Source organism: Zalophus californianus, chromosome 13 (assembly GCF_009762305.2).
Source record: "Zalophus californianus isolate mZalCal1 chromosome 13, mZalCal1.pri.v2, whole genome shotgun sequence".
Taxonomy (NCBI): Eukaryota; Metazoa; Chordata; class Mammalia; order Carnivora; family Otariidae; genus Zalophus; species Zalophus californianus.
The window spans coordinates 3,172,259-3,199,203 of record NC_045607.1 but is presented as its reverse complement, the minus strand read 5'-3'; the positions used below and the strand labels follow the sequence as shown (position 1 = coordinate 3,199,203).

Here is a 26,945-nt window from a genome sequence, read left to right as displayed (position 1 = left end):
CTGCAGAAATGCCCATTTTTGTGTTTCTAAAACCACGAGAAATGCAGCGCCCAACCGGCTGAGCCCTTCAGACCAAGGGCACCCCCTGCCCTTCGGCCCCCCAACCCCCAGCTCCGGGGCCAGCAATGGCTACTTAGCAAGGACGTGCTGACCAAGCCCAGATGCCCCGAGTGAGGAGACAGCCCTCAGGAGCCCCAGCCTCCCGGACACTGCGCTCCAGAAGTTTCTGTGGGAAGTGCTTACCCTTCCGTCCACGGGGCAGGGCTTCACGGATGTGCTAGGAAAGTAGCCCGACTTCCTGGTTTGCACCAGCCGACCCTGGAAGGAGACAGACGATAGGGGCCGGGCCGGGCCCGTGGGAGTGGGTACAGTGGGCACTGCCGTGCGGCTCAGCTTATTCTAAGGACGGGGTGAGGGCGGGTCCTAAGAAGAGCACGTGTCGGCAGCACTCCCTGCTGTAGCCTCAGCTGACCTCGTGACCGCAGGTCAGGAAGGTGGGTGGCGTCCCCACTTTACAGATGAGAACACTGAGGCCCCGAGAAGTAGTTGAGAGACCTGCTGGGAGCTGGGGTTAGAGCCCCGCCCCCAGCTGCTCTCCAGTCCTTGTATCTACAGGGTGCTTCTCAAACGAAAGGGGCGTGTGGACCGGGGCATCTGATAGAACTCTGGGAGGGTCTGCAGGGGCCAGGGCTCCCAAAGTCCTCCTGGCCGCCCCTCCTCAGGCTCCCCCTTTCACACTGGCAAAGCCTCTCTGCAAGGCCAGCCAGGACCAATGGCTCTGGGGACACCTGGGCCAGGGAACTGGGCAGCTGGGGTCAGAGTGGGACAGAGACTTTATACTGCAGACCCCCTTCTGCACCTTCCGAATCTCCAGTTATGCGAAGGCGTGGTCTAGCACAATAAATTCATCAGTAAGTATGCAGTGACAAAGGACCATCACAAAACAGTGATGGCAGTTAACAATCACGGGAACATAACAAACATTCACATTCACTCGAAGCAGGTCTCAGTCACCCCCAGTCGGCCAGGCTGGGCCGAGCGCCCCGAGCTCCCGTGGCACCACGCTGAGCCCCGTGGGTCTCGGGTGCCCAGGGGCAGGTGGGCGCAGGAGGGCTCCGCCTTTGTGGGCCTGTTCACAGACCAGTTTCATGGCTCAGAACCGTAACATCCCGGGACACTGTGTCCCCGTCTGTCTCTGCTCCACCACAGAGCAGCTCCTTGGGGGAAGGTGACGGCTCTCAGTCACAGTGCCCCCCACCCCCCCGGGGCCAGCACGATGCCTGATTGCTCCACTGCAGTTCTGACCTGCACTGGGCAGGTAGGCAGGAGGTGGGCACAGCGGGGCCGAGGCAGAGCCTTGGGGAGGGTGTGCAGGACGCACCCCAGCAGGAGGCACACGGGAGGGGATCGGGAGGGGATGCCGTACTCGGCCCGTGAAAGCAGACACCCCGAGGAACACAGGGCTGGGGACCCCTGCCTGGGAAAGAACTTAGGTCTTGCTCACAGCCTGCCTCCCTCCACCGGGGATGGTCCCTGACCCCCAGACCTGCCCCTCCGGGCCCCAGGACCCACCTCCCACCACTGAGACTCGGGGTCGCCTCTCAGCAGCTCGATCACATCACCCGTCTGGAAGGTCAGCACTGGCTTCCCGGGCGGAGCTGGGTTGCCATGGTAATTCTGCATGGCCACCATCTTGGGACCTGCAGGCACAGGGCAGGAGGGGGCCCCTCGTTCAGTGACTCGGTCCTGGCCGGCAGCCCGCCCACCACTGACCTCGGCCCCCCAGGGCTCCTGGGTGAGGGACCCTAAGTTCTTCCCATGAGACCCCAGGTCCCCTTGTTAAGTGTCATAAGGAAACTGTGGGACTAACAGATTCAGGGGCTTGTTACGGGCAGTGGCCGCTTACTTTAAGTGGCACTTCCCGTATTTTCCTCCAGACCCCTTTCCAATCTGTGACTGAAAGTCCGTGTGTGGAGCAGGACACGGGGTACCCCTCAAGGCAGAGATAGGGGACCAGGGGCGATCGAGGCCCAGGGCCTGGCTAAGGCCACACACAGCTGGCTGGGGCAGCTCTGGGCCTGAAACGGGGTCCCGGCTGGGCCCCCCAGGCATCTGCAGGGCACTTGTGGCCCGAGCCCTGCCCTGACCCCACCAGCTGCACATGGGCCCATCTGCAGGCCTGGCCCCGACACGGGTGTCCCGGGCCTCAGCGTGGCTCTGGTTTTGCTTCCTGACGATCAGGCCACGGTGGCCCAGCACAGCTCAGACTGCACGGCTCGGCTCACGACACTGTCCACCCTCAACCTTTAAAAGCCACGTTCCTGCCGCATGGTACAAAGCAGGGGGCATGAGGACATGGGGAGATCGGCAAAGTGACAGCAGCGGCCCTCTGAGGCCCACCCCATGGAGGGGGGGCTCCGGCTGCAGCCCTCCCCCCCGGAAGGACCCTGACCCTCTGCACGCTGGGCCCTCATCAGACTCTATGGTGGACCCCCGGGGACGTGGCCGTGGAGGGAGCCTGGAGCCCAGAAGGCCAGGCGAGGCTGGGCAGTCACGGTGGCCCAGGCCTGGCCCCCAGAGTGACCACGGACCCGGATGGCGGCTGAGAGGGCCCGAGTCCCACAGACTCACCCGGTCCTGCTCCAGAGGCGTCCTGGGAAGGCAAGGACAGACCACAGCGATGAGGGAGGGCTGCCCAGGCGTCGACACCCCCTGCCCCCCCACCTCCCTAGAGAGAAGGGTCGAGGCACGAAGCAGGGGGAGGAAAGGGACACATCCCAGAGTGCCACAGGCACCTGTGACATGGCCTCACTCTGTGACAAGCCCTCCCCTATTCTCACCTACACACCCTCCACCTCGGTGCCCCTCCACGGCCCCGGGATATCCACCTCTCACCAGGAACTCCTACCTCTTCCAGGAAGGCTGCCCTGACCACACCAGCCCTGGGGGCCTCCCTGCTCTGAGCCTGAGGCTTGTCATCTCTGTCGGGGACGTGTCCTGCTGCATGCAATCGAATGCTATAGCTCTTCCCTCCTCCAGGAGGGCATTTCTGTACCACACACAAGGCCTGGCGAGCACCCTGTAAGTGCTGGTTAATTTGACAAGACCCCACGGTGGGGACGTCTGCCCTAAGTCAGCGGCACAGAGGGCTCTAAGCCCCATCAGGATGGGGGGGCCGGTGGGTGGATGCCTGTCACAGAGCTGGGCACCCGCAAGCCACAGGGCAAGCGGAGCCCTGTTAGGACCTCCTGTGCACAGGAACCCATCTCTCCTGAGGCCCACGAAGGAAACTGAAGGCCCCAGGGGCCTGTGTGCCAGCCCAGGAGCGGTGAGATCAGGAACAACAGGGGTTTCTGGCTCGGGGACACAGGGCTGCGTGCGGTGCAGAGTGGCAGGAAGGGAACAGTTCGGAGGACTCACCAGGTCTGCGGGAGAACCTGAAAAGGAAGCATGTGAGGTGTCAGCAGCAAGCCCCTGGGGAGTGGGCTCCCACCCACGCGAGCACAGCCAGCGACCACGAGTGTCCCTCGTTTACTTCCACCGGCACCCTCGGAGCTCTGGCAGTCGGGGGTCCCCGGGGAACACAGACTGGCAAACAGGTTTCCCGCCTGGGCCGACTCCGCTCCGATGGTAGCAGCTGCCCGAGATCCCCGGGCGGAACACGAGCTCAAAGGCAAAGCTTCCACGCCTGATTAGGGATGCCTGCCACGGGCAGGTGACAAGAGGCTGTCAGGACGCACACCACCCATCCGCCCACGCACTCACTCCCAGACACAGGGCACCTCCGCTTGTCAGACGTCCCAAAGGTTCTCCCTGCCTGCCTCAGGGTGCCCCCAGGGGAGGAAGCAGTGCCCGGCTGGGCCCCGGCCATCCGACAAGCGGGGCCGCCACTCCCCCACCGGGCGAAGCAAGGACCACAATGGCTAACATGCGTGGCTAATGTGACCTTAACACCACGTGACACTCACGGTGGCACACCGCTTTGGACAGTCACCAACAGCCCCTATGGAACAGAGGCGATGGGCCCGGTGGGTACCAGGTAGGGAGGAGAAGCAGCAAGGCTTCCCCGGGGAGAGGCTCTTTGGGGGGAGGCAGTGCCGTTCTGGGCCATCCTGGCCCCGGCGGCAACACACAGTTCAAGCTGCCTCGTTGCAGGTCACAGGCACTGCCCAGAGCCCAAGCCTAGCACAAACGGCAAGAGCGCCAGACCAGTGTGGGACTCTCCGGAGTAAAACCAGGTGCCCAACATGGGCTCTCAATGACATGGGGTGGATGCCCAGGATAACTTCAGCTTATGGAAGACACGAAACTGCCCGTCTGGTGAGACCCCAGGTGTAGGCACAATGGAAAGCATGCAAACATGAGAAGAGACTGGGCGGGGGGATGGGCGTGTGCGGCGGAGGGAACAGGGCGCATCGGTGAATGGTGGTTGTGTCTGTCTGGCGGGATCGTGTGGATGATCTGCTCCCTTACTCTTCTCTACGCTTCCCCAGTTCTCTATGGGAAATGAGTATTTTTAATAATCAGGAGACTGAAAACCCAGAAAAATTCATTCTAAAATAGAAAACTTGAAAGGATATATATCAAACGTGATCACCTTTGGTTATTTCTTTATAATTTCAGGGGTGATATTTACTTTCTTCTGTATTCCATTTCTTCTCTTTTTGTCCCCCAATTTTTGGTAATTATGTTACTTTGAGGATCAGAGAAAAAAAAAAAGCCTAAAGACGTGAACTGTCCCGTCACCCGTGTGACAGAACACGGCCACCAGAGGGCGGTATCATCGGGCAAAGCTGAAAAGCCGCGTTTGTGCCCATGGGCTCTGGCCGGAGGAGGGGGTCTGCCTGACCTGTCGGACCCTCCTCGCAGTCAGGGCGCCGGGCCAGCAGTCACAGTAAACGAAGAACAGACAAAATTTTGTATTCTGCTGGTGGTGGCTCAGGGTGACAAGCAGGCCTGATACAGTTTTCCAGCCATCCGGAGTGAGCTAACCCCGTCTCTGAGCGCAGCTTCCCCGAGTGTGGACGCAGGGCAACGGGCCGTCCCGGGGGATGTGGGAGGATCGGGGGCACCAGCTTCCCCGAGTGTGGACGCAGGGCAACGGGCCGTCCCAGGGGATGTGGGAGGATCGGGGGCACCCACGTGTAGTGCAGGGGGCAGAGCCGACCCTCGGCAGGTACCCCCACTGCCAGGCTCATGCTGCAGCATCCCCACCCGATCCAGTGCTCGGCCAGCCCCGCCTGTGGCGGTTCCGAAGCCTTCAGACCCGTCTCGGGCTTTCTGGCTGCCCGTCCAGCTGTTGCAGGTGGGGTACTCCCCCAAACGCATCTGCCAGAGGAGCCTGGGCAGCCCAGATGTCAGCCGGGGGGGTCGGGTCCCCTCCCCTCCTGAGCCTCGGCTTCCCCCCCGACACGCGGGCACAAAGAGCATGGGAGTCCTGTAGGTGCCGTGAGCGTGTGCATGCGTGCACGTGTGCACATGTGGGCACGCTAACGTGGCTAAAGGCGTGGCTCAGGAAGGCCAGACCTGTCTGAGTGCAGGAGAACCAGGGGAAGGGAACAGTCACAACCAGCGTTTCTCTGTGATCAGAAACGTCCACGCAACTGCCAAGAAGGTTCTGTGCCCATTTTGGGGTGGAGGTTCTGCAAGTTCACCACCGGAATGGGGTGGGGGTACAAAGAGGCAGAGAGAAGCACGGGAGCCCCCCTAGTGAGGAGGGAGCGCTTTGGCGAGGAGGCAGGGCCTCTGGGTGCTGTGTGACCCAGGGCGGGTGTCCTCCCCTCTCTGAGCCCTGGTTTTTCTCATCGGATCCCTGCTCCGTGGGGTCTCGATGGTGGGAAAGGAGAATACAGGAAGGCGGCTGGGCCAGGAAGGAAGTACCGGGGCAGCTGTGAGCCACAGGACCCTTAGCTCAGGGTGAGTCACAGAGCCCCGAGGGGCAGCCCTGGAGGCTTGTGTGTTGCGGGCGGAACGGGGGTCGGTACTCACTGATCTTGCAGGGAGGCGTCACTTCCAGACACTCCTTGTGCGCCCCGACACCACACTTGGTGCACAGGTAGCCCTGGTAAAATGTGCCCCTGCATGGAGGGGGGCGGGGAAGGGAAGTGAGGACAACTCCGAGCCAATGGCAAGGCCCAAAGACCACCAGCCCCACCTCGCCATCTGCCCCACAGATCACCCAGCCCTGGGTGATCTAGAAGCCCTGGGCTGCTGAGACCCTCGCCCTCACGTGCCACCTGGTGCTGGCTCTCCTCCCAGACCTCTCCTGGCCTTGCTCTGCCTCCCCGCATGGCAGGCCCGGGGCACCCACAGGGACGGCCCCCTCCCCTCCCAGCTCAATCCGGAATGCCCGAGGGCCTGGATAGTCTGACACTGAAAGAACATTCTCCAGCCCCTCTGGGCCCGGCACAGGGCTGGCCTGGGGGTGGGGGTGTGGTCAGGGTGAGGGGTACACAGGACAGATGCAGCACCAGGCTCCCTTGAGGGCGGGCAGGCAGGGGCCGGGGCAGGCAGCATCCTCACCTGAGGAACATCCTACAAGCTTTGCAGTTGGTGGTCTTGTCAAAAGTGTACATCTGGAAGCTGTGGTGGTTGGCATTGGCTTTGTCTGGCTTGATGTTGGACCTGACCGGAGGGAAAGAGGCCCAGACTCCCTGAGCTCCACCAAAGCGGGGTCGACCCAGGGGCCAGCCAGGCTCAGGAGCAGGCTGCGCCGGAGGTCAGGAGGCCAGGCCTCAGGCTGGACCTGCCCCGACACCCTGGGCAGAACAAGGGTCTGAGTGAGGGCTGACAAGCGTGCCATCCTGGCAGGTGCGCCTTCTAGGAGGATGGTAAGGGTTTCTGGCAGTTGCAGGATTTGTCACAACTCAGCCACTGTACCCTTAGGGATTTCACCGTATGCAAGCTTGACATTTAAAATCTAAAGAGACAATGCGCTTAGCTCAGGATGAGCACCTGGAAGGAAGTATTTGGGGGGACACGTCCAGCATTCATTTGGACTGCATTCACAATCAGATGGCGCAAGGGCCCAATGCACGGGAGGCGACAAAGCCAGCAGGGCCAGGCGTGAGAGGTGGAACCCACGGTGTTTACCAGGGAGGAGAGAGCTCCTGCCTGGAGGCCCCCGGCCTGCCTGACTCCAGGACCCCACTCTGGCCTCAGGGCCCGGTGTGTCTGGGGACCCCAGTGATCCCCTTTCTCTGTTGGACATATTGGGGGCTCCTTCTAGGTTTCACAGAAAAAGAGCCCCGTGCCTTCACAAAAGAGAGACAGTCCAAAGTTGCCCATAAGGTGCTGAGGACCCAGGTCACCAGGTGTCACTGGCACGCAGCCGCCTGGCCCCTCACTGCTCCCCTGGCCGGCTGTGCCAGGCTCAGCCTCGGAGCCACAGGTGTCCCAGAGGGAGGGGCACCGGCCCCAGACAGATTATAAAGCAGCAAAGGTGCTACCAAGGTGTGCCTGGGGTCTGAGGATGACAGAGCTTGTCTTGGTCTCTGGGCATTTGAAATCAGCCCCGCCTGCGGGGGTCCCAGACAAACTCCCCCTGGGGCTCCCACGTTCCCCACGCTGCGGTTTGCCCCACGCTCACATGGCCATCTCGAACTGCTCCATCCACTTCCGCTTCATGTCTTCGGTCTTGCAGAAGAACTGGAAGCCCTGCTTTCCTTGCAGATGAATTAAATAGAAACCGTAGGACCACTGTGGGAGGAGAAGGGGACAGGCTGGCAGCTGGCCTGGCCTGGGGCGCACGGACACACGTGCACATGTATACCAGGCACTCGCGCCTGCGTGTGCACACATGTATACATGCGTGTGTGCCAGGTACTCGTGCCTGCATGTGCGTGTGTACCAGGTACTCATGCCTGCGTGTGCACATATGTGTACATATCTGTGTACCGGGTACTCGTGCCTGCGTGTGCACATATGTGTACATCTGTGTGTACCGGGTACTCGTGCCTGCGTGTGCACACGTGTGTATGTGCATGTGTACTGGGTTCTCGTGCCTGCGTGTGCACACATGTAAGTGTGTGTACCAGGTACTCATGCCTGCATGTGCTCACGTGTGTACGTGTGTGTGTACCGGGTCCTCGTGCCTGCGTGTGCACATGTGTACATCTGCGTGTACCGGGTACTCGTGCCTGCATGTGCACATATGTGTACATCTGTGTGTACCGGGTACTCGTGCCTGCATGTGCACATATGTGTACATCTGTGTGTACCGGGTACTCGTGCCTGCATGTGCACATGTGTGTATGTGCGTGTGTACCAGGTAACTCATGCCTGCACCTGCACATACACATGCATGTGCATGTATGCACGTGTGTGCACGCACCCCTCTAACAAGATGTCGTGGGACCCCTCTCCCTCCTGCTGCAAGGTGTACCCTCAACTGAACTCTCTGCAGGCTCAGCCAGGGCCGTGTCTATGACCGAGCGGGGTCCCCAGGGAGCCTGTGCTCAGAACTGTCTGGGGCCCTTCCACCACCCTGGTCCACCCACTTTCAGTTCCTAAATGTGAGGCTAAAAAGCTCACTGCTCTGAAGTAAAACAACAGAAACAAACCCAACCAAAGGCTGGAGAAGGCTATGGGCTGGGAGAGCCTGCAGCAGAACCGGCCCACAGTTGCCTTGACCACCGACAGGCCAGGCCATCTCTAGGGGCTTTCGAAGGGGCCCGGGAAGAAGAGTGTGGAAAGTCTGAGCCCCTTTGTGTTGGAAAAGATGGAGGGAGAAAGGAAGGAGGAAGGGAGCCAGGGAAGGAGACAGGAGGGGAGGGAGGGAAGACAGGAAGGTGAAGGAATCCGTGAGAACACACCAAAGCCCTGCTCACTGTAAAACAGCCTGTGGTCCTTCGCCTCGGGGGAATGGGAGAGGGTGGGACCAGGGCAGGCAGGTGGGCCTTCACGTCCACCCTCTGTAACGGCAGTCTGTGGTCATGAATACACACCACCATCCTGATGAGGGCACAGGGAGCAGGACAAAGGAAGCAGCAACCAGGAGCCTGGCCCTGCTCAGGCCCACCCGCGGTCTGCACTGCTGCTCAGGCTCAGACAGGGAGGGCCGGCTGGGCCCCGAGGGGAGGAAAGCAAAGGAGGACCCAGGTGCTTACCATTTTCCCATGAGACTAGGAGGCATGAGGAGAGGGGAGGAAAGGGGGAGACAGGTCATTAAGAGACTAAGCCTGGCCCGGCCCCAGGTACCACAGACCAGGACTCAGCACTGCCAGGGGCAAGGCTCTGCCTCCCAGAGGAGAGGTGCCAGGGGTTGGAGGGACTGTAGCTTTGACCCCAAGCCTCAGGAGTTGTTTCAGACCTCAGGCAGGGTTGAGTGGGTCACCTCCAATAGCCCTTCCAGGTGGAACCTGCATCCTAAATTGCAAGCTCTGAAGTCCAGAGTCTGGGATTTTTAGCACGTTGGCTCTGGCCCCCAAATCTAGCCAGGGATGCACACAGTAGATGCTCAAGCCCTGGGGTGCAGGAGCCTCTGCTGAAGCAGGACTGCACCGAAGGCGGTGGCAGCCACACCCCAGCATCCACGGCTCCACCCTCCAGAGTTGTGGCTCCACCCTACATAGCTGTGGTCCCACCCCCAACAGCCCCAGCCCCGCCCCCCAGCAGCCTTGGCCCCCTGGCTGGACATCAGTGTCTAACAAGCCATTGTCAGGCCTGCCCAGAGCCCCCGTCCGGAGGAAGGCCTGCTTACTGTAGGGGGCAATGCGGGCTGAAATCAGGGGCCATGGCCTACAACCTGGCTCTCTTCAGAGCCGCTCTTCAGCCCCCTCACCCAGGAGCAGTGATCCAGATGACGCCCACCCCCAGGGAAGATTCAAAGACAAAGGGCCAGGGAAGTGCTGGGCTAGGCACAGAGTGGGCTGCCCCGCACAGAAAGCACAGTGACACGAGGGTGACAGAAGGGAAGCCCCGTTCACACAGCAGAGCCACCCAGTCGGGGTGAGGGCTGACTTCCATTCCTGCTCACCCTGTTCCCCAGGCCACCCCGCCACTCCTCCCTCAGCCCCAGAAGGCCCCGCCGTCAGCAGCAGGCAGTCCGGGGCCCACCTTCTTGACATCCTTGTTGTTCATGGGGTCATCGGTCATCTTGTGGAAGAGCAGCTCGATGACCTCCTTCAGCTCATAGCTGTAGCCTCTTCTCTTGCAGACAATGACAACCTTGTCGAACAGGAACAAGTACCTGGCCCAGCAGTGTGGCCAGGTGGCCGTCAGCACGCCCAGTGCCCCGTGCTCTGAGGCCCCAGGACAGCCAGAGTGTGCCTGGGGTGGGCAGCAGCAGGGCTAGTCCCTCTCCGAGCCTGGGCCCCCTCCCACTGTGGGGCTCGGCTGACAACTCTGACCCCCAAGCAGGTCTCAGCTGCTCCATGCAACTCCTCCAGGAAGCCCTCCTTGGCTACCCACTCCCAGGGCTCAAGGCTCATATGGGCTCCTCAGGCCTCCATGCTCCATCCCCCACTAGATGGGAGCCCCAGAGGGACAGGGCTCTGGGGGCCTGTGCCCCAGCCACAGCCCCAGGCCTTGCACAGAGCAGGTGCACATGGAGAGCTCTGAACAAGCAGGGGCCACGCATCTGAAGCCTTCCCGGTCGCCTGCCTGGGCACTCCCTCGCAGGCATGTGGCCAAGGGCCCATGTGGCCCCGGGGAGCCTGGGAGCTCGCAGGCCAGGGCCTCTGGCTGCCCTCTAACCCAGCCCAGTGCCATGGGCAGGGGAGCCACTGGCTGACGTGGCATGGACTGTGTCCCTGAGCAGAAAGGAAGTGAGTGAAGCAGAACACAGGGCTGAGTGGGCAAGCTGTTTCCAGGCTGTTAGGGAGCAGGCGCCCGACTACAAGGGGCTGCCACCCAGCCCGGGGCCACCTGCCCTCTCACCTATCTTGCTTGGTGTGGTTGACTATGGACCGGACCTTCAGTTCCCCGTCGATCTTCGGCCTCCCATACTCCTCCAGTTTCACTTGCTGGAAAGAAAAGGGCAAGGCGGTCAGCCCCAGAGCCAGAGGGGGGCCCAGCTGCCCCACACCTACACAGAGAGCAAGGGCGGCGGGCTGGCACCCAAGCGGGCATGCTTCCCGCGGACATGGAAGGCAGAACTGGGCGAAGCGAGCCCGTGGTTGCTGGCTGGGGCACAGGTCGGGATAGGAGAGGATGGGGGGGATGGGCCCTGCCCCAGCCCCACTGAGCACTCCCTTCAGCGCTACGGGAACAAGAGGCGATTGATGGCGTGGGTCATGGCAACAGGCCACCGTTGTGTGGAGCCCAGAGCCGGGCCCTGATAGGAAGGGCCGGACGCCTAACCCTGGGAAACCAAGCTGAAGAGAACAAACAGGGCCTATGAGATGGAGGGCGGGCGGGGTGAGGTGGCCTCCAGAGGGGCGTCCTCCACAGGAAGAGGCTTCGAGTCTGATCCCTCTCTGGTCTGCTGCGATTTCAGATTGGCTTGTCTCTCCCCTCCGCTCTGATTCATAGAAGGCGCGTTCCCTGCATGGTTTGCAAAGAAACGGTCCACCCGGACAGGAGGAAATGTTCCAGCACGTTAATGGGGCTGGACCCGTGGCGCCATGACGACGGTTCTCGGCAGCTTTCTGAGTTTTCCGAATTTTGCAGGAGCCGCCGGTCCAAGGCTAAGAGCAGCACAGCTCCAGTGTCACACACGGTGGAGTGAGCACCCTGCTCGGCAGCCTGCCTCCGCACCCCACATTTCCTCCGCCTGCTGCTGCTGGGCTCGGCAGAGACCCCCAGGCTGAGCATGCACCCTGTCCCCAGGACGAGTCCACACCTGCTCGCCACCACTGTGTTCTTTTTGTTATTTAAGGAACACGATGATTCATATCTGAAAACTTAAAGAACCCCAAAACTTGCATCACAGAGCCCTTAGAAAGCATCAAGGATCACAGGGGGAGACAGACAGCCCCAGACCCCGCCAGGCACTAAAAGTATCTGGGGCTAACCCAGTAGTGCTCAGCCAGGGAAACCCTGTACTCAGGGGATGTCTGGGACCCCCCCCGAGGGTGGGGTGCACAGACAGGGATGCTCAACACCCTACAACGTCCAGCACAGACCCCACAACAAAGAATGGCCTGGCTCCAGACGTCAACAGTGTTGGGGTACAGAGAGCATGGCTGAAATACTCAGCAGATCTTTGAGAACTTGCTACAGGCTGGCAGACAAGGAAGCGCCTGCTTTCTGGGATGGCCCATCTCTTCCCGGCAGGACACAGTGGCTCACCCAACACCCCAAGGCTGAGCCTCTGATGAACCAGGCTGGGGAGAGGGTCCTGTGAGGCGTCAGCCCTGCCCAATGGAGGGAGGGGAGGGGAGAAGCCGAGGGCCGCTCCCAGACAGAGCGGCCAAACCCTCTCCCCACTGACCCTCCCGGGGAGAGCGGAGCTGCAGGTGGGTGAGGAGCCTTGGGAGGCTGCCTCCCCGCCCTGGGAGCCACAGCCCTTCTGTCCTCGGTCCAGGCCAGGGAGGGAGGGAGGGGGGTCAATACCATTCCTCCCTCAGACCCTGCCCCTCGGCGAGCAGGCCACCTCTGTACACAGCTGCACCTGCTTCCCCGATCCAGACGGAGAGAGTAGGTTTACCCGCCTGCTTACTTAATACCGAGATTGTGGAAGTAATTTTTGAAACACGTATGTATGATCCTAATTCATCTCCACTCTGTAGAGAATCAGCCACACTTACCAAGTTTTCTATAGAACTCTGAAATTCACTGATTTTCTTCAGGGTCTCCTTGTCACGTTTAACTTCGTTTATGTACATCGCTAAGTCCTAAAAACAACGGAAGGCGGGGGAGAGGTCAGCAGGCCGACCCCCATCCCCATCCCCATTTCCAGAGCACCTGCCACCAGCCACCACAGTGGGCAGCCTTTGAAACCCCACCTGACACACGAGTAAACTGAGGCAGGAACGTAAAACCAACCCCAAACGGCTCACATCAGTGGGCGAGACCCCCCAAGCCCCCGCCTCCTGGAACGGCTTCTCCCTGCCCTGCCACTCGACCCCCTTCTAGCTCAGACTAGAAGAAAACAGCCAACTAGACCTGACCACCCTGCTTCTCAGCTCGGAGGAACTGGGCCCCTGGCAGGGTCTCCACTCCTGCAGAGTCGGGCAGAACCGGGTCACCCTGCAGTCTAGCTCTGGAGGGCCACACGCTGCTGACCTCCTGCCGGCCACCAGGGGGCAGTGCCCGCTGCAATCCAGGCAGCCGGCAGTGGCCAGGGGGCTAGGGGACCCCAAGCCCTGTTCTGGAGAACCCAGCCGGAGGCACTGACCTGCCCAGCAGGACAAGCTGCCTTGGGTGGAATCCCTGAGCCAGGCCGAGGTGGGGAGCCAGTTCCAGCCTCCCCCTCCAGCACCTCCTGCCCATTCCTATACGAAGCCCACTGGTGGGGCAGAATCTGAGGCAGAAATGTTCCAGGATGGGCCTGGCTCATCAGCGATGCTCCCCAAGCACAGACCACCCAAGGGCCAGGTGATGGGCTCAAAGCCACAGATGGAGACGGACCCCTGCCCTCTGGAAGGAGCTCATCCAAGAGGGTACAGAGGTTAGCGCTCACCCTGGGAGGTGCTGGGGACATTGTCGTCCCCCTGCCCAGCTGCAGTGCTGAGGGAACCTACCCCGTGCTGGGCATTGTGCTCGGCTGGGGACACAGATGACCATGATCAGGGAGCAATGGGCACAGAGGGGTGACGGCATTACCCTGGCACAACCATCCCCAAGGTGGGGGCAATCCTGGGAAATGTCATCTTGCAAAGACCAAGGATGTGCAAGACACAGCCAGGTGACAAGGAGGAGGTCCAGCCTGAGCCAGCAGAGACAGGAAAGGATGGAGCACATACAGGAGCATGGGAGTGACCAAGCTTGCCTGGAATTTAGGGTATTAGTGGCAAACACAGCAGCAAAAGCCAGGCATCTGGGTATCTGTGTGCCAGGAGGGGAGCCTGAGCCCGACTCAGGGGGCAGTGGGGAGCCACAGAAGGCTTTAGAGCAAGGGGAGGGCACGAGCTGAGCTCTCCTTCCAGGGACTTACCTGCACTGTGGGCTTCCAATGGACATAGGGAAGGGGAGAGGAGGCAGCATGGCTGAGTGGGGAGGACATTTCAGAAGCAAAAGCCGTAGGCCTGCGCAGTGGGCAGTATGGGTCCAGATGGCCCAGACTGAATCCAGCGCCTGGGACCTGGCAAGAGCCCTGGTGGACGGTTGGGAAAGCAGGAGGAAGGGAGACCCAGGGAAGTCGCCATGGGTCAGGCCAGGTTAGGGATTCTGGACGCTTGGGGCGAGTGCCTAAAGCCCCCTCCACCCACCTTCTCTGCCCTGGGGTGGCTCCCACCTACCACCCCACCCTTGCTCGGCCTGTTGTCTTCCCAGGAAAAGCTGCATCTCTGGTCACAGAACAAGGCTTGTTGGTGAGCCCAATTCGGGTCAAAGCATGCAGACTTGATATGTGAGGCCCCACACTGGCTCAGCCCCTCCCCTGCCTCAGTTTACCCACCCACCTGCATGGCTTCTAGCGCTTCTTTGAGCTGCTGTCTCTCGGGCCGATCGGTGGAATGGCTCAGAAGTTCCTGCACGTGCGAGAGAGGAGTCCCGGGTCACCATGTGGGGATGCGGGCCTCCGTCCTTGCCCCCACCAGGCACAGGGTGTGGGCCCAGAGCCAGACCGTCAGGACCAAGTCCCCGACCACTGGGCCAGGCTCTGGCTCAGCTGACCAACCCAGCACAGACAGCAAGCCCTCGCCCAGGGGACACACTGCTTCGAGATGGAGTGTCCCCGAACCTGCTGGGTAATGGGAAGCACTTCAAAGCAGCACGAAGCAAGGCTCCGGGCTAACAGGTGACAGGCAGATTCACCGAAGAGCCTCACGCCACACAGAAACCACTGTCTCCCCCAGGTCTGTCTGTCCAGAAGGACTTCCTACTTCCACTTCTACCATGCCTACCAGGAAGCTTAGAGATTGGGTTAAGTGACCCACTCCAGGCTACTCTTACTCCTGGTCTGGGGACACGTTTCTGTCTCTCAGGTTTTTGGCTCTTACGGATTTCAATCCCAAATTCCCTTTGTCTGTTTTCTGTGATAAACATTCCTGATACGCACCACACAGGCTGTGAGAACAGATTTGCTGGCCTGTCTCTCACGGCGGTCCATCTGGGCCCCGCCCACACCCCTAGAGGCGGCTGGGCCTCCATCCCGCTCTCCCGTGGCAGCCACCGGGCACACGCATGGCCTCACCTTCAGGAGGAGGTGGTATTTGAGCACTCTCTGCATGGGGACCACGAGCAGGTCTTGAAGCTTAAACTTCCCGTCCTGGACCTTCAGCGTGCATTCCTGGGCAACAGGCAAGCAGAAGGGGATGGAGACCCTCGCCAGGGCTGCTGGGCCCCAACACTCCCATCCCGCAACAAGGGCAGTGGTGGGGGTGGGCAGACCTCAGCTCTGAACTGGGGCCCAGGTGTCCGGTCCTTCCGTGGCCCGGCTCACCAAATGGGCAGTGTCTCCCACACTTGACCCTTGCCAAACCAGCTGTGTGCAAGGGGTGGGCTTCCCAGCAGCATCCTGCTGCCGCTTTGTAGTCTCAGGAGTCTGCAGTGGGCACCCGAGGGCTCTGGGATTCGGAGCCAGCCCTGGCCTGCCTAGAGACCCTCAGGGAAGCCTGCTCATACCAAGGCAGGGCCACCCTCAGGACATTTCCCAGACACAGAGGGGCATCGTGCATCTCCAGGAGACATGCCTCCCAGCATTGCTAGAACAGAGGGCCCTGCACCAGGATTCACTGTGGAAAGGGTTCGACTGGCCGAATACAACACAGGAATCCCAGCCTCAGGGAGCAGCTCAAGGGGGATGAGGAAGGGGTCCTGGAGAGGGGCCCACATGGGCAACTGGACAAGTGCCAGAGATTGGCCCTAAGCGAGGGGTGGGGATAGTGACAGGAGGGAGGCTCCCTGGCTCCCAGCAAAAGTCCATCATCTGGGGTCCCCACGGGGTCTGTGTAGGCCAGGGTCAGGGGTCAGTCATAGCCCCTTGCTGAGCCGGATCTGGCCCAGGGGTCAGATGCACCCAAGGGACTCGGGCCTGGGACAGTGACCTGCACCTGTTTCCCCCCAATGGGGGAAAAAATCATCGAGAAAAACATCTACAAAACCCATCCCATCACTACCCTGGTGTCCACCTTCCCACAAAATGGACAAGCAAGGGGCCGGTGAACGGGGGACCAGGAGGGAAGCCCCCATTACCTCGACCTTCTGTCTGAAGTCTTCCCGGCTGGCGAGGAGCTGGTTCAGCGTGTTCTGGGCGTGCTCCATGTGGCTGCAGTATTCCCCGTAGATCAGGAGCCTGGACAGCGAGCGCACGCGCACACAGCTTATGAGACACTGCGGCTCCAGGGGCCGCGCTCCAGTTCCCCACGGAGGGCACGGCAAGCGCACAGCAAACGGGTCTCTCCCCGTGAGAGCTCCTCACTCGTTAACTGGCCTCGTGGTTCTGTTCTTTCCGTGTGGCTGCCTTCTCCCCTCCCAAAATACTGACAGGCCAGGAGAGGGGCTTCCCCACTCTCCCCAAACCCCAAACCCAAGGAGGTCCCCCTTCTATGGTTCTCTTTCAGGTCAGGACCAGGTTTGGAATGAGGTTCTCACTGCCACCTCCATCCTGCCCCTTGGAAAGGCCAAAGCTGGCCAGGAGAGAGGCCCCCGCCTCCCCAGGGCTGGGGGACCCCAGGAAGGCTCTGACTCCCGCCTGCAGGCCCTGAGCACTGAGGCCCATCCTGGCTCTCTGCGCTTGCCTGGCGTGGTGGACCCCGTGCCGACGTTTCAGGGCGTAGGGACCCCGGGGTCAGCCCTTGTTGCTTCTACATGACACTGACGTTCTCTGCCTGGATCCCAGGCAGCTCCTCTCTCGGGGCAGGGTGACGTCAGCCCCGAATGCTGCACACCCGAGGGATGGACGTGGCCACGGGGGCCGGGGGGGTGCTGGGAGCAGCCTCAGGCCACGCTCTCCTTCCCGACACCCTCTAACACCACGGCCAAACCCCACCACAGACTTCGCAGACCGAGCCCCTGGCACCAGGAGCCCAGCGCTCCCCAGGCCTTGGGTCATGAGCCTGACACTTCATCTTTGAAAACCTCATCCCGCGACTATGGAGTCGGCCCCAGGAGGACCAAGGTGACAACAAGCATGACGGCCACAGCCAGCACCGCTGGGAGCCACCCCTGCCCAGCGCTTCACGCACACCAACATGAGCCCTTCACCCACTTACAAAGGGAGGGGCAATGAGCCCCATTCTTCAGGCAGGAACCTGAGGCCCCAGGGAGCTTGCTAAGAGTCACCAGCCGAGAACAGGTGAGGGCCTGGCCTCCAACGCAGCTTCTTCGGGAGGCCGGGCCCTGTCCAAGGCCTCCAGTGACACCCTGCACGACTGCAGGACAGCAAACGTCTGGAGGCCCCTCCTGGCCCAGCTCTGGGAGCTGGGGACAGCCTCTGGGATGAGTCCAGATGGGCTCAGGGCCACATCTCTGTCCTCCGTGGACACTGCTTCCCCACGGGCACCTGGTGAGGGGCGAGGGGCGCGGGGCAGGTGGCTGGGCCTGGCGCTGGCTGGGCTTCCGAGGAGGCAGGCTCTTAAGAAGCATCCTGGCCTGGCGTACTCTCCCGGCTCCCGCTGTAGGGCCCGGGGGCGTTGGGGACAGACAACACCCACATTCCTCCCAACTCTGGAGCAATAAAACAGCATGTTCCGAGCATGTTTTCAACCCAGCGAGCCTGTGACTTCAGAGTGGCCCCGAGGCGGGCACAGACGACACATCGTGAAGCATCTCCTGGCTCCCGCGCAGCGCCCAAGCTGCGCTGGGCCTGTGTGTGCTCGGAGCCTCCCCAGCCTGCACGCCTGGCCGAGCTGCTGCCGCACTCTCCAGCCGCCCGGAGGCTTTTCGCCGGTGCCAGCCTGCAGGGAAGCTTCCAGCATCGAGAGGCTGAGATTCTAGGACTCCAGCGAGAGGCGGATCCGGTTCCTGGCCTCACACAGAAGCCCACCTTCCCCACCACTGTCAAGTAGAAGACGCCACGGCTGCGCCCCGCCACACTCCAACCAGGCACCACTTTGCATGAGAACCTGAGCCCCAGTTTCCACTTAAATGAGTCTGTTATTAAATTGAAATTTTTAGTATAAAAACTGATTAAATCTCATCATCTCCGGGAGCACCTGGGGTACTGGAGACTCCAAGGTTCCTGTCAAGTTGTTTTGAATGAGCAGACCTCCTGGTGATGGCCCAGTCGCTCCCACGGAAGTCCACGTGACCAGCGAGAGCGCTTCTCCTAAGCACCTAGGGCCCGCAGCTCTGGAGCACGCCAAGCCAGCCTTCGGGGTCCCCCCTTCCCTTCAGCACACCCTGGCTCATCTCGGCCCAAGGTTTCGGGCAGACAGGGTATATGGAGAGTGGGTCCCAATCCTGCTTTCCTCACAGCACACCCTGGAGCCCCACACTGCACTTGCAACCTTCTCTGGCCAGCAAACTTCTATTCATCCCTCAAAACCCTGCCCCATCATTTTTAGCCCTGCCTCCTTTCCCCTCCCAACCTTGTCCCCGGGTTTAGTGGGGAGAGACAGAAAAGCAAGGAGCCAGGTGGGGAGCCTCTGGGCACAGGCCCGTCCAAAGCCCAGTGCAAGGCAGCAGCAGGCCACCCCCCTCTCCATCTGCTCTAAGCTCCAGGGATGGGTCTCATCTGACCCTGCATCCCAGCAACCAGCCTGGAGGCCTGGCCTGCTCAGAGGCCTGACACGTGGCTGTGAGCAGCCAAGACCCCACCCCGCCTGCCTGAACACGGGCAGTGCAGACACGGCCATTCCCAGCAGGCAGGAGGCCCCTTCGGGGAGGAGAGCCAAGCCTGAAGGACAGAAAGATGCGGGGCCATGGGACACACTTGCACCTGAGCTCAGCCTGTCCTCACAAAACACCACTTTCAGGACAGTGCCCCTGAGGTTCTGAGAGGTGACATGACTTCTAAGGTCACCCAGCAAGGGAGCAGCAAGGCCAGACCCCTAAGTGCATCCGTGGGGCCCCCAGACCAGTCTTCCGGGCCCACATGCTGGAGACCCAGGCCACCCCGGGGCTGAGCCCTCATTCACTCCCGCCGACCCCATGGGCGGCCTGAGATGGGAGAGGAGCTGCATGAGGGCCAAGCAGAGACTGGAGAGGGGCCACACAAGCCAAGGGACACTGGGGGCCACCAGCACCTGGCAGAAGCAGGAAGCCTCCTTCCCTAGAGCCTCCGGAGGGCGCGCCGCCCTGCCCACACCTGGATTTCGGCCCCAAAACAGAGAGGGGGTATGTTTCTGGTCAGGACCGTCAGGCCTCTCCCTGCCGTCCACGGCACACACTCTGGGCCCTGTCACGGGCCAGGCGGCAGGGGCCACACACGGTCCCTTCTCGGCCTATGGAGGGAAGTCAGCTAAGGAAGTGAGAGCTGGTAGGCCTCAATTCCAGCCACAAACATCGTGTGCTATTGAGGAAACTTATCCAACTTTTCGAAGTAAAGCAACACATACGGGACTTCATTCACAGATCGAGGTCTCAGTGGGGCACCTGCAAAAACAGGCCGCCTCGGCCACTGGGGCCCCAGGCAAGGCGCTGGGGCGGTGTCCTGGGCCCTGGCTCACTGCCCGCGTGTGGGAGACCGCTGGGGTGGAGCTCTCTGCCGTGTTGAAGACGCCCCGGTGGCGCGTGTCCGGTGTTCCCGCCCCATTTGTCCTGCCTTCCCCACCAGCTCGGCACACCAGGGCACCTCGTTCCGTCCTCCGAATGCGTGGCATCGGCCTCTGGGTCCCTCCCTCACAAGCGGGCAGGTATTTGATGCAAGCGCGGTGTGTGTCTGTATGACTATGTCGTGTAACTTCCTGAACACGCAACTCGGATCCCACTACAGGGGGGCATACGTGCACCTATGGGGGGGGCACGACCTGCCCATCTCCTGACTGCATCACTCCGTCCCGTCACAGAACTCCAAACTCTCACAGTGCCCGGGGCCCGGACACAGGGGGTGCTGCCGGGTATGCACGGACGACATGGGACTGAGCCGGGACCACGGCCAAGTCGCCAAAGCTGTTCCAATCCCTGATTTCCCCATCTGGGCAAGGAGGCTTGGGAGGAGCGGGGCCAAAGGCCTCTCCGGCCAGAGGGTCCCAGGCAGCCCTGCCAGATGAGGCCTCTGTGCAGAACCTCACAGGGGCTAGAGGAGCCTGGATGTGGGTGGGCTCTCTTCCTGCAAGCATTGACGGGGATCACCCAGCCTCCCCGAGACCCCAGCCCACGGGCGAGAGCCACAACCAGAGGCCAGCATCACCCAGCCCGACACCCTGAGCAGCCGGAAAGCACAGAGCACAGAGTGCTCAGCTGTGGCAAAGCCCTTCTCTCTAAACACTCCTGGGTCCTCGGGCGGACGGGGACTTGCCTTTCATCTCACTCTGATGGCTGCCATTCCTAGAAGCACTTGTGCTAAGCTCCAGGGAGTTCCTGCTAAGAGCTAGACCCCTGCCTTCTAGCTGGACCACAAAGTCCCTGTGGCCAGTTCCACTGGTAGTCCTTTAGCCTGAGCCCACTGACCCAGCTTGGCCAACCCCAGCCACAGATAAAAACCACGTGGCTCTTTGTTACATCCACATCTGCAAAATGCAAATCTTCCCCAAGTCCCACTTCCTACTGCGCGGGACTTGTCCCCTCAGGCCAAGGCTAAGAGGACCATCTGCCTTGTCTGAGGACTGAGGCTATATTAACGGAAGTATTAGCTCCAAAAAGAGGGAAGTGATTTTCTTCTGCCACTTGGCACTGGTCATACCACACCTGGGTGCTAGTCTAGCCTCCATCTGTGATGAGCTGCCAGGGTCTTGCCATGAGAATTCCTCAGTGGCTTCCTCCTGCCCTTATAAAAAAAAAAATCTAAACTCTTGGCTTTCCAGCCTCCTACAGAAGCCTCAAGCCAGGCTTTAGACAATCTCCTCTTGACCAATTCACACTTGCTCCTCTGGCCTCTGCGGGTTCCCGAACAGTCCTGCTCCGGCCTCACCCAGGGGCCTTCCTAGCAGCTTCTGCTCCCCACACCTCACGGCTTGCTGCTTCTCACCCTTGTCCTCAGCACCCTGTTCCTCTCCCTCTTCCCGTCCTCTCCTCTCGTTTCCTTTGTGAACTTGCTTCCTGTCCCCTCCTGTCCCTCCCTGCCCAGTGAGAGCCGAGGCTGTTCTGTACACAGCAGGCACTCTATAAATGCTTGTGGAATCGGTATGTAGATGAACTGCAGGATCATAGGTGCAGAAATAAGGAGGCAAAGGGGCAGAAAATATGGACACAGAGACAGACTAAGGGACTGGGCACATGAACTCTGATGGGATGTACCCAGGCCCCTCCCCAAGTGGCCCCCGACTCAAGGGTCCGGCCCCTGAGGCCTTGCTGGGCAGAAACGATGGTCATCCCAGTGGGAGCAAGGCCTGAGAGCCAGTGAGGCCCAAAGCTGTGTGCAGAGGCCAGTGGCCTTGTTAGGGCAGGCCCAGGACACGGAGGTTCCCAGGGAAGGGCAGGTCGTCCGTCAGTACCCTGGCCATGCGGCCTGCCACTACTGCCCTGGGGGAGGGTCCACGGGCTTCAGAAGCAGCCCTGCTCGGGCTCCCCAGGATAGAGGAGAAGCATGCGATGGGCCTGCCACCAGGGCGAGGGGGCATCTGACAGCTCCAGCCTGAGTCGGCTCCCCCCGCACAAGGGCTTGCAGCCAGGTGAGAGGAAAACGTTGCTGGGGCAGGGGGCAGGTAAGGGAGCCAGCCTTCTCCTGGCCCCTGGGGCCCGCCAGCGGACTCACATCTGCGCCCTGCGTCGGGCACTTCCTGCTCCCTCACGCCTCCCTACTGATGATGCCCAGCCCATGGCCCCTAGAAAGCGGGCTCAGGGGTCCCTGCCTGAGTCACAGGGCATGCAGGGGAAGCCCTTCAGGGGCTCATAGGCGGGGGCATCTGGAATCCAGCCTGCGGATGGGCTGCCTGACCGGGAGGGCGCATGATCCGAGCTGACGGTCACCTGACAGTCTCCCCGCAGATGAGGACGAGATGGACCCAGGCTCCCAACCAGCCGCTGGGGACCTCCCCCTCCCACCCTGCAGAGTGGACCCCAGAACTGGCATTCTTAACGAGCTCCCAACTGGCTCTGATGAGCAGCTGGCCAGAAGAGCCGTCAAGACAGAACCTTCTGGCGCCTTCTCCAAAGCCTGAAGGACAGAAGGCAGGGCATCATCTCCCGATGGACCTCTCGAGACTCCGGCAGCACCGGGCATCCGGCCGGGCCCTCACATCATCAGACTTTGTCCTCAGCTTTAAAGACGCGGCTGCCCAGGCTCCACGAAGGAATCCGGGGGCCAAGGCCTTGGTGGAGACAGCAGAGCCGTCCTGACAGCTGCACCTACTTAAAGCTTCCAGAACCCCAGCCCTCCCCTGCCAGGCTCTGGCAGGACATTTCGGGGCACAGAAGGTGGCTCCACACCTCTCCACCCACCGGGCTTACAGGCAGAGGAGCTTAAAGCCAACAACCAAACAGATTCACGGAGGCCTCCTAACAGCGATGTGACTCTTCTTTAAAAAGGACCCTGTGTCGGTTTCTAATGAGTTGTCATCCTCCTCCATCAACAACACCTGTTCTGGACGAGGGGCCCGGACGGTCAGAGGAGCTTCATTCAGGGGCACGATCCCTGCAGGCGCATTTCTGGCCGTAGGCAGGCCAGGGCCGTCTGTGCCTCTAGACTCGGCCTGACCAGCTGGACGCCGGGGGGCGGAGAGAGGCCGCCTGATGCGTAGGATCTACGTCCCCTTGGGCTTCGTGGACATCGGCCCCGATGCCACGGAGACGTGGAGGAACCCGTGGCATGATCGGAGGATCCAGGACCGCCCTCCTTGGCACTGGAAGAGCTGTCTCCCCATGCTGGGGGCTGGGGCTGGGTTATGCCAGGGCGGCCGAGTGGCCGTGCCCCCAGCTGCCGCTGTGCGCCCCCCAGCCCATCCACCTGGCCCAGGCCTTCCGCCTGCCCGGCCACTGAAGCCCTTCAGTGGACACAGACAAGCCGTGTTGGCGGCACAGGCATGACCCTGGCGGCACCGCGTGGCACAGATGCAGACAGGAAGCAGGGAAGTGGCCTCAACCCCGGAAGCCTAGAGCCCTGGAAGCACCGTACTCAGCCCTGCAGGGGCGGGTTTGGCCTCTGTCTTTTAAGCGGCTGCCACATGCCCCCACCCACCCAGGCCTAGAGCTTGAGGGGCAGACTCTCCCAGGTGCGGGATGCCCATGGGGTGGGCACACAGCAGGTGCACTGTGCTGGTGAGAACGCCCTTGGGCCACCAACACCCCCGGGCACAGAGGCAGAGGGAGCTGGTGAAGGCCTCCACCCATCCAGACCCGGGTGGGGGGGAGGTCACCCCTCTAGGCTGTGATGGTAGGAAGGGTGGGCAGCTCTCTTGGTTTACGAGTAAGGACAGGGGTTCGCGGGGCCACAGCCACGGCCCTCGAGGACCTCACCATGAGACTCACACCCGAGTAAACCCCAACTGGCCAGCTCAGCCCCGTCCCCAGGGCAGAACCTGAGGCCCTGCAGACGGGAGGGACAGGCAAGGTGGGCCTGCCACTCACCTTTCCTTGAAATCGAGGAAGACCTTGGCCAGAGTGCTGCCCCCTGCCATCATGGACACGTCAATGGCCCGCAGGAAGCTGTGATGCACCTTGATCAGGTCCTGGAAAGAACCAGCAGTCTGTGCGTGACCAGGTGTGCCAGGCCGGAAGGGCCACGCGCCCCTGAATCGCTCTCTCCTGGTGCGATTACAGCCACGTGTGTGAGGGGCCCAGGGCCAGGCGCGCATCCCCATGCAAACACCAGGATCTCATCCCACGAGAAGGTGCTGCAGTACCGGGCTCCTGAAGGGACCTGCTCGGCCTGTCCGGACACGGGGTGGCCGAGCCAGAGCAGGCCCCGGGGCCAGAATGGGGCTGCAACGGCCCTGGGTGGCTATTGCCACCCAGCATCCTTGTTACCCTCCTGCTGTGTGCAGGCGCAGAGGGGCGCTCTGCCCTGGTCCGGGACGCTGGAGGCGGGCTCTCTCCGTGGGGACAGATGTTTGTCCACATTTCAGAGTAGCCGGGCGACTGGCAGGCAGCACTCCGGGGCTCCCCACAGCTCCCGGTCCGGCTCCCACTCTGTCCAAGGCCGTTTGTGCTGGCCACCACACGCGGCAGGACAAACTCCAGGTAGGGGGCACAGAGCACTAGAACCTCCTGAGTCTGGCTCAGCCTCCCCCGGGAGACCAGCAGCCACCCCTCGAGCTCACGGGGGGCCGCGGGAGGCGGGCAGGAGCCGCTGCTCCCACCAGGCATTCCTGGAGGAAGCCCACCTGTGTGCAACTTCCGGAGCCTCCCGCCAACCCCTCCCCGCTCTGCTGACCACATCAGGGTGAGCCTCTCAGAGGCCATCACCTTCCCGTGTCTGTGTGCAGACGTGTGCAGAACGGGTAGGGGGCCCTTCTCAAAGAGCTGGAGGGGACACATTTCTCTCCGGCTGCTGACAAAAACCTAAACCTCTTCTAGGGCATGTGTGTCTGAGCGACACCCACAGCACAGACAACAGGCTGGAGAAGCTCGCAGAAACCTTGTCCTCCTGTCTCCTGAGGCCAGAGTTCTGAGAGAGAAGGGTGGCTACTCCCCTCCTACCAGTCAGTCTGAAAAGCACCCCATAGCACCAACCAACTATGCACCTGGCAGGGATGCGGCTCCCCGGGACCCGCAGGGACAGTCGGGTGGGAGCCTGCCTGACATCCGAGCTGGTTAGGAGCCTGAGGCTGCAGGCGCTGAGCCATGGGCTGGGACCCTTACCTCCAGGTTGATGAAGATGGCTGTCATGTCCGCCGGGCTCAGCACCAGCCTCAGGGGGGTCATGTAGTTCTGGAACAGGGAAGCCCCCACTGTCAGCTCGCCTAGAGGGTGCCACCCTCTTCAAGGCCACAGCCGTCAGTGGGGGAGGGGGCTCTGACGACCCACCAAGGTGCAGGGGCCAGGGGTTCTCCGTGGCGCGGTGACGCAAGCCTGGCGCACCACCAGGGCCCAGTGTCGCTGGAGAATGCATGCATTCTGGGGAGACGTGGGCTTCATTCTGCGGGGTGACTACAGCACGGAAGAGTGTGGGGCTGGGGACGATGGAGCCAAGCACGCACACCCACCACGTGGGCAAAGCTCTGTGGTGTCCCACAGGCTGGACTTCAACCTTACTGCAACCCGAGGTGGGTGTTGCAATGGCTGTTTGAGACATTTCAGGAAACTGAGGCCACAGAGGTGAGCACATCATCCAAGGGGACAGGGGACAGAGCCACACTTGCCACCCAACTCAGACCCCTGAGTACGGCCCTAAACCTGCCACCCGAAGAGATGCCCCCCAGAAACCCCACCGTGGCACTACAGACAAAGAAGAGCTGGGGAGGTTCTCCCTTAAAAACAATGTTGGATTTTTACCCAGTAAGCATGGGCAGTTGGCACCAAGGATTCTCAAGTGACAGGGAAACGTCCTTGAGCCAGTGTCCAGGGGAGGCCAGAGCAGGGTGGGGGCAGGAGCAGGCCCCTCCGTGGTCCTCGAGGAGCTCAGGAGGCCAGCAGGGAGAGAAGACTGACCAGCCATTCAGGGGGGCACAGGGTCTGCTGTGGGGGTGCCACAGGCTGACGTCATGGGGCCTGACTATGTCCCGGTGGCAGGACACTCACAGCCACTTACGGGGTCGTATTGCTATCACCCCAATTTACAGAGTGGGAAGCTGAGGGCAGAGAATGCCTTAGGGGAGAAGGTATACACAAAGCGCTTAACCTAGCGCCCAGCCTACAGGAGAGAGTATACATCAGGAGCTTTAGCCCAGTGCACTCAGGAGGGGAAGGAGCCCAGTGCACCTTAGGCGGGAAGGAGCCGCAGAGACAAGCTCAGGACAGCCCCGGGACAGGCCGACGGCCGAGGGCTGGGGGTAGGACCGGAGACGAGGGTGACAGCCCACGAGGACACTGGTAGGCTGGAGCCTGCAGCCTGTGTGGGGAGTGGAGGGCAGGGGGTGCCTGGTGGCAGCTGCGCCCCAGGGGACCGGCAGCACTGGGAGATGGTGGGGGCCTGCACCCACCTTCTCGATGTCCTCCAGCGTCCGGTAGTACTTGGCCTCGGTCTCCTGAATCTCCAGTAAGCAGCAGTTCCTCTTGTCATCCTCGGACATGCCCATTTTCTAAAGGAAGGACACAAGACGTGAGCCAGGCCTGGCCGCGGGGTCACCAGGGTGACATGGAGGGCCAGGACAGGAGACAGAAGGGGGCCCAAACCCTTCCCCCAACTTCTGCAGATGAGGAAACTGAGGCACTGAGGGGTGTGTGTGGCATGAACCTGAGGACTGGCAACAGCTTGGAGAAAAGCACAGAAGCTTCTAGAATCTGGGCTCCTGTGGCCCTATTCTGAATTTTACCAGACCAGCGTGGGGCCCTCAGCAGCCAGACCCTCCAGCATAGACAGCAGGTGGGGCATGCTTAAAGCGCCTACTGTGTGCACAGGGAAAGGCTCTGACCAGCTCCCTGAGGACCCGTGTCCGCCAACAGAGGGGCCGACCCAGCATCGACCTGTTAGTGCAGGGCTGGGCTTTCCCAGGGTCTCCTGGCCTCTACTCAGGGTCCTGAGGGACCAGCTCAATGGCAGGGGCCACCAGGGGCACGCTACTGCGGCAGGGCCTGCTCCCCACCTCCGAGGGGAACGTGGCCAGGGGTAGGACTGACCAGGAGACTGTGGCCACAGGGATGGGGGACGAAGCTGCAGGTGGGGTCACTGTTCAGAGGCTCTCTGGATTTCCAGACCCTCTCCTCACATCCTTTTAGGCTGAGTGAGCGACATGGGTCCCTAAGTGAGGCTCCGGGCAAAC

The 26,945-nt window shown here is 61.5% G+C and overlaps 1 protein-coding gene across 6 annotated transcripts in view; it reads right to left on the bottom strand.

The window, feature by feature from the left end:
• The window catches only part of VAV2 (vav guanine nucleotide exchange factor 2), a 170,655-nt gene that overhangs the window by 13,252 nt on the left and 130,458 nt on the right, over positions 1-26,945 (bottom strand). For 3 of the 6 annotated variants that reach the window (XM_027615347.2, XM_027615351.2, XM_027615348.2), the window contains 17 exons: positions 26,166-26,264; positions 24,886-24,954; positions 23,653-23,753; positions 16,240-16,339; positions 15,239-15,334; positions 14,505-14,573; positions 12,690-12,776; positions 10,879-10,964; positions 10,057-10,189; positions 9,108-9,122; positions 7,589-7,698; positions 6,523-6,624; positions 5,989-6,077; positions 3,421-3,437; positions 2,632-2,653; positions 1,573-1,700; positions 244-318 (listed from right to left, as the gene is read on the bottom strand). In XM_027615347.2, the coding sequence (XP_027471148.1) occupies positions 244-318; positions 1,573-1,700; positions 2,632-2,653; positions 3,421-3,437; positions 5,989-6,077; positions 6,523-6,624; positions 7,589-7,698; positions 9,108-9,122; positions 10,057-10,189; positions 10,879-10,964; positions 12,690-12,776; positions 14,505-14,573; positions 15,239-15,334; positions 16,240-16,339; positions 23,653-23,753; positions 24,886-24,954; positions 26,166-26,264 (1,398 nt within the window). The remainder of the gene's footprint in view (positions 1-243; positions 319-1,572; positions 1,701-2,631; positions 2,654-3,420; positions 3,438-5,988; positions 6,078-6,522; positions 6,625-7,588; positions 7,699-9,107; positions 9,123-10,056; positions 10,190-10,878; positions 10,965-12,689; positions 12,777-14,504; positions 14,574-15,238; positions 15,335-16,239; positions 16,340-23,652; positions 23,754-24,885; positions 24,955-26,165; positions 26,265-26,945) is intronic. The other 3 variants (XM_027615349.2, XM_027615350.2, XM_027615352.2) reach the window with 1 other exon arrangement.